Genomic DNA, 10,679 nt, shown 5'->3' with positions numbered 1-10,679 from the left:
CTTATTCGGAATAGTGTGTGCAACCCTAACCACAACCGCTAGAATAATAATCTCTTGTCCCAAAATTTTGTATCTCCAACTTGTCCCAACTATTAAGAGATGACACATCATCTTAATTTTAACTAAAACAATTAATTAGAGCATTGCCATAAGAGAAACTCCAATGTGAGCAACTGAAGAAGTTTTCAAGAGTTGCTAAATCTCCATAAAATATTATATGTTATGATTAGTGCTCAAAAATGCAAATTCATTGGTTTTAAAAGGTAAAATAAATTAAGTTTTAATTAATATTTTTATAAATTTATTGTAATATATTTTATAATTGAAAATATTAATTTTAAATCTAATTTGTGTTTAATTTTCAGGAAATAAATTGCATTTGGACATTAATAAAAATATAGAATAAATAAATAGTTAGCACTGAAAAAGAAAATGACATTTTTGAAGGAATTTAGCCCAGTCCCGAAGGCCCAGCCCCTCTCCTCCTCTCTCTGCGCACCAGGTGGCGTGCCCACAGTGTGCCACACGGCACCCAAGCCAGCCTCCTTGATCCTCCTTGCGCCACCTGTCCATGCCATCCTCAATCTCCCTTCAGCGTCCAAGCACTTCCACGCCAATCAGCTCCAGCAAATAGCAGCTCTCCCAAAGCCCAAACGCAGCTCCAACGACCCAACGCACCTCCAAGGCCCAAAGCCAGCCTCTCACGCCCAAGCACCTCCAGCAGCCCATCTACCTTCTCCTCTCCCAGTCAATGCCACGTGGCGCCTCCCCATTGGCTGGGAATTGGTCAAAACCCTCTTGTACCACCAGCCACCTTCAACCCATGTTTTGTGGGTATTGGGCTTTGCACATTACTATTTTGAGCTTTAAAGCTCATGTTTTTGTGGTATTTTAAAAAAGAAAAAAATGACTGTACATCAAAATAGCTAGGTTAATAATAATAATAATAAGATTTGATTTTTTAAAATCATATTTTATTATTAATATTTCAGATTTATTTTGTAAACCTCATTTTGTTGTTTAATTTCTTTTTAGCCATTTTCTTCCTCTATAAATAAGGACTCTTTCTTCACAATTGGTATGTAGTTTTGGGAGTAAAGAAACTATAGCAAAATTTCTACTCACTTTCTTCTCATATATTCTTCTTGGAATTTTGTGAGAATCATGAGCATAATGGTCTAATCTTCCTATGAAGGTTAGGGATGATTCCATATGATAGTGATGTTATTTTGCTACTTTTATTTACTATGTTCTTAATGTAATGTATTTGAGTTATCTATGTTCTTTCATCCCCATCTCTATTTTATTATCTTTATTTACTTGTACTAATAGTATATATGATTAGTCATGCTCTTTCTATGTGCTTCTAATTAGTAAAAGTAATATTGATACATAATTTTATGTCTAATCTTCTATTGCATTATTGTCATTGGGTATTTTGTCATTTTTAGATTTTTTATAAGATTAACATTGTGCTTTTAAAGTAAAGAACTTTATAACTCAAATGAACTTTTGTTAGAAAATAATATGGACTTTAATGTTATGTTTTCCGAGTAAATGTTGGGATGCGAACTATTTACTTGTATATTTTTTTAAATCAAGTTACTAAGTAACTAAACAAGCATATATGGATGATTCTTGAAACCTTTCCATTTCTCAAACTCTTGATTACATCTTACTTTTATTTCACTTATCTCATTTTATCATTTCATAAAAAAGACAACACCAAAATCTCAAATCTCTTTTCATTTCCATTTTTTATTTATTTAAGGTGCAAAATAACATCACTTTTACAAAAATCTTTATAATATAATATATATGGGTCGAGATTTTGTCCCTAATGTTATCTTGTTCATCTCACAATTGTCGAATCAATAATCGGATTAATCGATGGCTGTTGATCATTAAAAATTTAAGTACATAAAATGAAATTTAAAGTGAGTACATGCAATCCCCTGAGATGACAAAATCCAATATATAAATGAAGAGTTATAGGGTTAGAAATACATATAATACAACACTGATAATTATTAATATTGTTTTATGTTGCATGTGTACTACTATATATCTCACACTACTATATATATATATATATACTTAAAAAAAAAAAGAGGAAACAAAAGCAAAAGATAGAGCTAGCTAGAATAATTAATATAACAAGAAGCTATTACAAATTATATCATATATAGATGATACCTCTTCTGAAGTTACATGAACATCAATTTTCACATACATATACATAAAAATTAATAATCATGATCTTCAGCCAATAAAAACTATTAATAGTACCGATGATGAGAAGGAAGAGGAGGCCTGGGAGGGCTGCAGCTCTGATCATCAGCAGGTTGTTGGTGATCTATTTCAGAATAAGCAGGCTCATCATGATCTTCATCAAAAACAACATTATTATTATGATCATGATCACGAGGCCTAGGATGGTGATGATGATGATGATGATGATGATGATCAAGTAGAGGAGCATGGCCTTGGCCAAAAGCCTTGACATGGTCTTTGAGAGACCTCTTGTGCTTAAAATCAGATCCACAAAGGCAATACCAGATCTTGCCACAGTTCTTCTCATGAGTCCTCCAATCACCTTTCACAGCAAATGGCTTAGAACACTTTCTGCAGCTGAAGGGCTTGGCGCCATGCTTGCGCTTGTAGTGAGTTTGGAGGGTTCTGAAGTCCTTGAGTGGCCTTGCTCGAGGGTGTGAGATGTTGTGCTTGCACCCTCCCCAGCAGCAGTAGCAGGCCACTCTCATCATTGCTGCTGGTTGGCTTCCCTTTAGAGACTCTGGTCCTTTTCTGTACTGAGATCCATGTCCCCACATATGCATCTATATATATACCAACAACTACACATTAATATATTAATCGAGAAAGAAAAACTGAAGACAGGTAGCTCAAATAGTCAGATATGTGGTTTGCTCGACCATCTCATCACAAGAAGAACTCGTTCTTAGCTCAAATGGTTAGATATGTGGTCTGCTCGACCATGTCACAAGAAGAAACCGTTCTTAGCTCAAATGGTTATTAGATATGTGGTTTGCTCGACCAAGTCACAAAAAAAACTCGTTCTTAGCTCAAATGGTTAGATATGTGGTTTGCTCATTCTGTCATGAATGAGTTTCGAGTACTTATATATAGTCTTTTAGTCACCAAATACTGTAGACATGGGTGGAGAGTATAGTTTCAAAGATATTATAGTTATTGGTCAAGGAATATGTATATACTAAACTTTTGATCATGCATTATATATATATATATATATACACCCCATCACTTCAAGATATGGACAACATAAATATGTATGTAAAAATGTACTAAGAGGTGAGAAGAAGGGGGGCCTGGTTTTCTTCTTCTCTTATAATTTTGTAGGGTTGTGGGAATCTAGCTAGCTAGCTCAGAATTGTTTTTGTCTTCTTATTCCTTTTCTTTTTGATGAATCATATATTCTTTGATCGATTGTGAAAACATACATGCATGGTGGTTCACTTCCTTTTCAAACAAAAAAAAACAATATATAGTACTACTTCTATATATATTATATATATATAAATTAAAGTTGGTTTTTAATGGTATAAACTACTCTACTTAACAACACAACACAGTAGTGTTAGTAATTTATACAGACAATAAAAGATTGTGTATGTAATATGAATAGTGGTGACAATAATGTTAAGAATAAATATGTGTATATATATATATATATGAATGAAGAATAATAATTAAGAGTGAAGTTGTGCAACAAAATCTCCAGACAAGGAAACATGTATATATGTCCTTGTGTTAAACATTATGTTACTGCTGTATATATATGTGGAATAATTATTAATCGGTCTTCAAACAATGACTGAGAGAGAGTCTCAGAATAAACCAGAAGTACTACTGGCTCTTCTTGACGCAAAAACTCTCTCTCTCTCTCTCTCTCTATATATATATATATGTATATATAACTCAAAGTAGTACCGTACTCTTATTGTTGTTTATTAAATATATTACTGTTTCAGTTCAGATTGAAATAAAGTGATGAGCTGAAATAACCTGTTCAAACTACCAGTTGAAATTAATTAATTAACAATATGCTTGATATATTGTACTTGCTAATTAAGTATAGTCTTAGTGAATCTATAGTTAGCACAATCTTCAAAATGTTCAAGTAATATTATAATAATAAACAAAAAACAAAAAATGAACACAGAAACTAGTTACAAATAAAAACAACAACATAAATATGTATAGTACTCTCATTTTATGTACTTAGTTTATAATTAGTTTCACAATAAGATCATGAAAAAGTACTGTATATCTAACTCTAGTAGTACTTGACTAATTTATTATCTTCTGTAGGAATTAATGAAAATAAGAGAGAAAAGGGTTTCTAACAAGGAGTGGATCTAGTGGTTAATAACATCACTAAATCATAATCTAACAAAACACATAATTATATATATATATAGTTATAGTTATAGTTATAGTTATAGTTATAGTTATAGTTATAGTTACCTGAAGATTATTGTATCTGTTAAAGGATTTAGAGCAAAGAGAGCAGTGGAACTGAGTTGGACCAACAAGAATCTGAGATGGGGTTGGAATCCAGTATCTATGAGGAGTAGTTGTAGCAGTAGTAGTAGTACCTGGTCCAGTACTACAGCTTATGAGTCCTAATTCCTTATCCAAAACCCTACTACTACTGGATCTCATCACATGACCACCACCAACTTCATCAGAATTAGGGCTTGGGATCAATCCTATGTGTAGTGCCACAGTCACATCTTCTTCTTCTTCTTCTTCTTCTTCTTCATCTTCAATATCCTTATCCTCATCATCATCATCAGTACTATCTTCATAGTTTTCTTGTATCTGATGATGATGATCTTGATGAGTAGCAGTAGTAGTAGTTGGTAAGGGTCTCAACTTGTCTATTAAAGGAAGTGCTTCTCTCAAAGGAGGAGATGAAGAAGAGGAAGAAGAAGAAGAAGAAGAAGAAGAAGAAGAAGAAAGAAGATGATTATTGGTACTGTAGTTTTTTCTGCTATTATTGATCATCAGCTGGTAAAGATTATTATTGTTAGAAGATGATGATGAGGAATGAGAAGAAGAAGATGATGATGATGATGAGTAGTAAGGATGAAGAGGAATGAAGTTGATCCATCCATTGAAAAGATTATTAGTGTTATTATTGGAAGAGGGATGAGGGTTTGTCATGGCCACACACACACAGATCAAGCTATAGAGGGATATATATATATATAGCTTGATTAATATTGTTTTGGAACAAAGACTAAACTGGTACTGCTATGACTCTACACTTTATTATTGGACACTATACTGTTCTGCTATATATGCTCTATAAATATATAAAGTGTATAACACTCAGAAAAGAGAGAGAGAGAGAGAGAGAGAGAAGGGTTTTGAAAATGAAAGCAGAAAAGTAAAAGAAAGGAAAAAGTGAAAAAGTTGAAGAAAATAATACCCCATCCATATTATTATATATACCAATAACCCTGCAAAATGCAAATGTGGCAAAGCAATCAAAGAAAATGACAGCTGCCTGAGATGGATACATATATAAATGAAATTCATATGGTTATTAATTAACCTATTATTGTTATTAATTATTTTCATCTTTTTTAAGTTTTACATACATATACATCTTTATCAAAATATTACATGTGGTAGTGTTTTTTAAAATTTGGATCCCAGTTTTAATAAATGTGATTGACTAAGTTAGTGTGTCACGTTACTGTGTGTAATGTTTAGGTTCATGTTTTGAATGCACATATCATTACTCTTACGTACATACATGTATATATTAGTATATATTAAAGAAGAGTATGTACACACAAAATATGTTACACTGATCAACACTGTATTTTAAACAGCAAATATATCTCAAATAAATTTGATTGGTTAAAAAAATTATATTGGTTAACACAAATATCATTATTACTCATTAGAGAAAGTCTTTCTAGGGTCATTACATCCAACATTTGCATGGATATACGTGTTACATGTTTCCTATACTTAGCTCATGACCCTCATTTTCACAACTAATACATATACACGTATACACATGTATGTATACATACACACACATGCACATATACTAATAATGAACATTCAACTTATAGTGGGGCATATATTAAGTATATATAAAGAAAGAGTTATATCTTTTCTATATAAAAAGTGTGTAGATAACAGAAATTTTTTGTTTTAAGGACTTTTTATTTTTTTCAGTTAATTTTAACAGAATATTCTTATATTTAACTGTAGATTGTAAACATAAATTAAACTTAAATAAAATTAAAATAAGATATTTTTGAGACATCTTACAATGATAATTATTTAAAAATAATAAAACTATATATTTTATAACATAAATAAAATTTAACTAAACTTAAACTTAATATTATATTAAACATATAATATATAATTTTTTGTTATCACTGCCAAATCCAAAAACTAAAACAAACATAAACAAAAATAAATTAATTAATTAAAATATGATATTTTATGATAATTTAAATAATTAAATCGTATTTATTTATAAACAATAAACGCATACATATCATTTTTTTTATATAATCTTATAAATTTATGTGATAGTTTATTTTTTATCAAGTGATTTGAGCTTTTTTTTCTTCATCAAATTCACCAAAGGACATCATGAGATACATTAGAAACTAAAAATAATTGATGCATGTATACTATTGTCTACATTATAATTTTTTCTATTCTTATTTTATTTATATTATTAATTTCTTTTTAAATATTATTTTATTTTATATATATATGTCATGTGTAGTCATGTAAATGCATATCTATACGCTATGTTTTTAAATATCATATATATATAGAGATTATTAATATAAATAATTATATATATTACAGAATTATAATTAATTCTATTATATATATATTAAAAATAGTGAATCAATTTTTATTAAAATTATAAGCAATTAATTAGATGGTTGATAACATGTGTATATATAGTTAGTCAACATGTATAAATAAATATATAAAGTGCTAATCTCTCTTCACCTGAATAATTATATCTTTCAATGCAAAATTATTATATAATGAAAAAAGTGGTTTTCCATTTTCATATCTTATTTAAAAAAATAGGTCAAATTGAAAGTTACGGTACACCAAATAATAAATTAATATAGTACCATACATATGTTACTATATTTTCTTAATAATATCAAAACTTAAATTTCTCACCCAAAGGTTCTGATCAATTGTACAATATATAATTAGAAAAATGATCGTTACACATAATCATTAATTATACATAAACATCTTCATTTATATAATATTCTATTTTATATATATAGTACTCAAAGTAAATAAATATACAACCAATAACAACAACTACTCATTTTATAATCTACATTTTTTTTTCTTTTCAAGAGTTTGAATTATGGGAGGGTTTAAAAAGTGATCTATAAAATGATACGTGGAAGCTATATGAATCACATATATAATCTAGATATATTATTATTATTAGGGTCTCTCGGCAAATTGCATGCTTTATTTTTTGAAGAATTTTGTATTTTAGTCTAGTTTTGATAATTTTTTTGTAAAATAGCAGCTTCTGATACTTCAAATAGCTGGTCGAAATGTTTCAGACAACTAATCGAAATATTAGATAAAGATTATTTTGCAAAAAACTATCAAAATTAGGCCAGAATACAAAATAACTTTAAAAAAATATCATTTTTACCAATTACTCTTATTATTATGAACAAAATAAATAAATTAATAGAGTTTGGACACGTGGGGTTGAAAAGGATTGATTGGCAACTAGTACATAGAAATATTTAAGTTAGTATAGTGGTTATTAGATACAAGTTCCGGCATGGATAGTGATGGCCAAAAGCTCCATTTAACCATTCACACTGTGATAATTAAAATTCCAACAATAACACTACTACTAGTACTTTTACTCGGAAACTACAAATACATATACATATACATATATATATATATCATTCTTGAGCTAGATTCTTCTTCTCTATATATACATGTACATATATATATATATGTATATATATAATTAAATGTGTGTAAGATAAGAGGTTGAGAGAGAGACACTCTATTAAATGAGAACAAGAGAAAACTGAAAAGAGGGATTTATTTATATATATATAGGACAAAAATGGCTTGTTGGGATATTGAGAAGAGTAGGACAATCTCTGATATGATGTAGTAATATTTTGTCTAATATAATTATGACTTTTTCATATATATTGAGTGTACTATATACATAAAGTATATAATTTTGAAGAAAAAAAAACCATTTCAATTTATACATGTTTTTTATTATATCACTAATTGTCTTGCATTTTGAATTAATATCGAGTCCTATGTATTTTATTATATGAGATCTGATATTGATTTACAGTAGTATATAGTATATAGTATATAGTGACATTGATCATTTGGGAGAAACTAAATTAATTAATATCTTTAATTAAGTTATGGGTTTGTACTTTTTTTTAGACTCTGTATTTTGTCTCATTATTTATTTGAACTCTGTGTTTTGATAAATTATTTTTTGGACCTTATGTTTTGTAAAATTGTTAAAATAGAACCCTAAACTCAATTTTAATAAAGAAAAAATTGAATATAACAACACAGTTTTTAAGCAGAATGATTTTATTTTTGTTCTAAATTGTTAGTTTGGTAAATTATTTATAATTTTAGTTGAGAAAACATTTACCAAAATCGATTTTGGGGTTCTATTTTAACAATTTTACAAAACATAAAATCCAGAAAGTAATTTATCAAAACATAGAGTCCAAACAAATAATAAGACAAAACACTGTATTAAAAAAAAGTATAAACCCTTGAGTTATAAATAAGATCTTTGACTTTAAACTTATTATTACATGAAGTTTTAATTAAAATATATATAAGTGTACGATTCTCCTAGTGAAAACCAACTTTTAGAATTGGTCAAGTATAGCATATATATCCATATACATATATATAACATCCCTATTTGACTATTTCTTGGGGAGCTACATTGACCGTTTGCCATGCATGCATATATGTTGTCTTTGCTTTATAGGCTTATTATATATTCAAATAAACATTAATTAATAATTAATATTTGCTTTTTTTATTAAATATATATATACAAAAAGAGAGTATAGTAGTAGTCTTTGCTTTGACCAAAATCATATCTCGAAATATGGTCATATAATTTAACTTAATTAATTAGTGTCTCCAAGAGTGCACGAGTGTGTGTGGTTTGAGTTTTTTTGAGTTCCCATGTCTCTCTGTAACTCATCTTGTTGCTTTGAAATTTTCAAACTTACTATTATAATATATATATATAAATAAATATATATTTATATATTACAACTCCAATAAAATCCAAATTAAAATATTAAATTACTATACTCTTTGTTTCTTTCTAAAATATTTGTTCTTTTTGTACCCTTATCAATTGAGCTAGAAGATAGAGGAAATAAATAATATATAAATGAAAATAATTTTTTTTTTTAAAAATTAAAAAATGTCAAGAAGGTTCTTGTTCTCTGCATGCATTTGGTTTGTACTCAATGTTCTAGATTGCTCTTATTTATATGCAAATCTCTCAAAAGATATGTCATCATTGACTATTTGGCTAAAATTTTCACACACATCACTTATTACACACATATTTTTCAACTCTTTAAAACTTTTTTATGCATATAACAAATTGCTCCTTATATAGAATTTTTTTTAAAAGTTGGGACATCATTTTTAATATATTTTTACATAGAAAAATTATAATCTAATTTATTTACGTACATTAGAGTTACAGTATAGACATCCCTTCAGTTTTAAAAAAATTATAAATAATTTACAGTATCAGAAATAGAGTCCAAACAATCAGTTTCAGGAGTGCTTTTTTTTTTCATACGCGTGCAACTAACTATTTTGAACTTTATTTTTGACATCATAAATTATTCGAAATTTTCCAAAAACTGATGGGATGTATGCTCTAACCACAATGTATATCGTCATATAAAAAAATTAGGTTATAATTTTTATAGATATCGAAAATAGAAACGATCCTAATGCCCCTATCTTATCTTCCTTAATTAGCTATGTTGGGTTTTATGCTCTTATAAAACCACATTTTTTATGTAATTCATTCATTATCAATAAAATAGTAGAAATAATTTTGTTCAATCAAATTGCGTTGTTTACATGTTTTATTACATGATTAATTATTATTAATACAAACATTTATAAAATATCGAACATATGTATAGTTACAATTATAGTGACTCAGTCATAGTAGATTATAATTGTAATTATATGTTCAAAAGCATTATGTCCTAAGATTAAATCAGTACACTGGATTTTTACTGATTGGGTAATCTACGATAAGATCTACTTACACATCTAGTGTGATGTGATATCCTAGGACATTGACCAAGTAGATAAGATCGAATATATTTTGTTATATTGGGCTGGACCGATATTGATTATTGACAAAATAAGTAAGTATCGTTATTATCTAATCTAATCATATCACAATGTTGACCATAAGTCAATTCAATCTTAATTCTGAGTGATTAATATTATGCTAATTGTATTATTCAAGTCTTTTGATTTGTTCGTTACCAGCTTACCCTACGGACTAGCTCATACTTACATATTGGAGATTTGGTAAT

The 10,679-nt window shown here is 28.3% G+C and overlaps 1 protein-coding gene across 1 annotated transcript; it reads right to left on the bottom strand.

Moving 5' to 3' along the window:
- Positions 1-2,130: 2,130 nt before the first annotated feature.
- LOC133829623 (protein TRANSPARENT TESTA 1-like) lies at positions 2,131-5,352 on the bottom strand. The gene is made up of 2 exons (XM_062259350.1): positions 4,507-5,352; positions 2,131-2,837 (listed from the first exon to the last, which is right to left on the bottom strand). The coding sequence occupies exons 1-2, from the start codon at positions 5,206-5,208 to the stop codon at positions 2,280-2,282; spliced, it is 1,260 nt and encodes a 419-aa protein (XP_062115334.1). The 5' UTR covers positions 5,209-5,352; the 3' UTR covers positions 2,131-2,279.
- Between the last annotated feature and the right edge of the window lie 5,327 nt (positions 5,353-10,679).

The sequence above is a fragment of the Humulus lupulus genome, chromosome 4 (genome assembly GCF_963169125.1).
Source record: "Humulus lupulus chromosome 4, drHumLupu1.1, whole genome shotgun sequence".
Classification (NCBI taxonomy): domain Eukaryota; kingdom Viridiplantae; phylum Streptophyta; class Magnoliopsida; order Rosales; family Cannabaceae; genus Humulus; species Humulus lupulus.
Note: the sequence above shows the minus strand (reverse complement) of the source record. Positions and strands in the feature narration are given on the sequence as shown.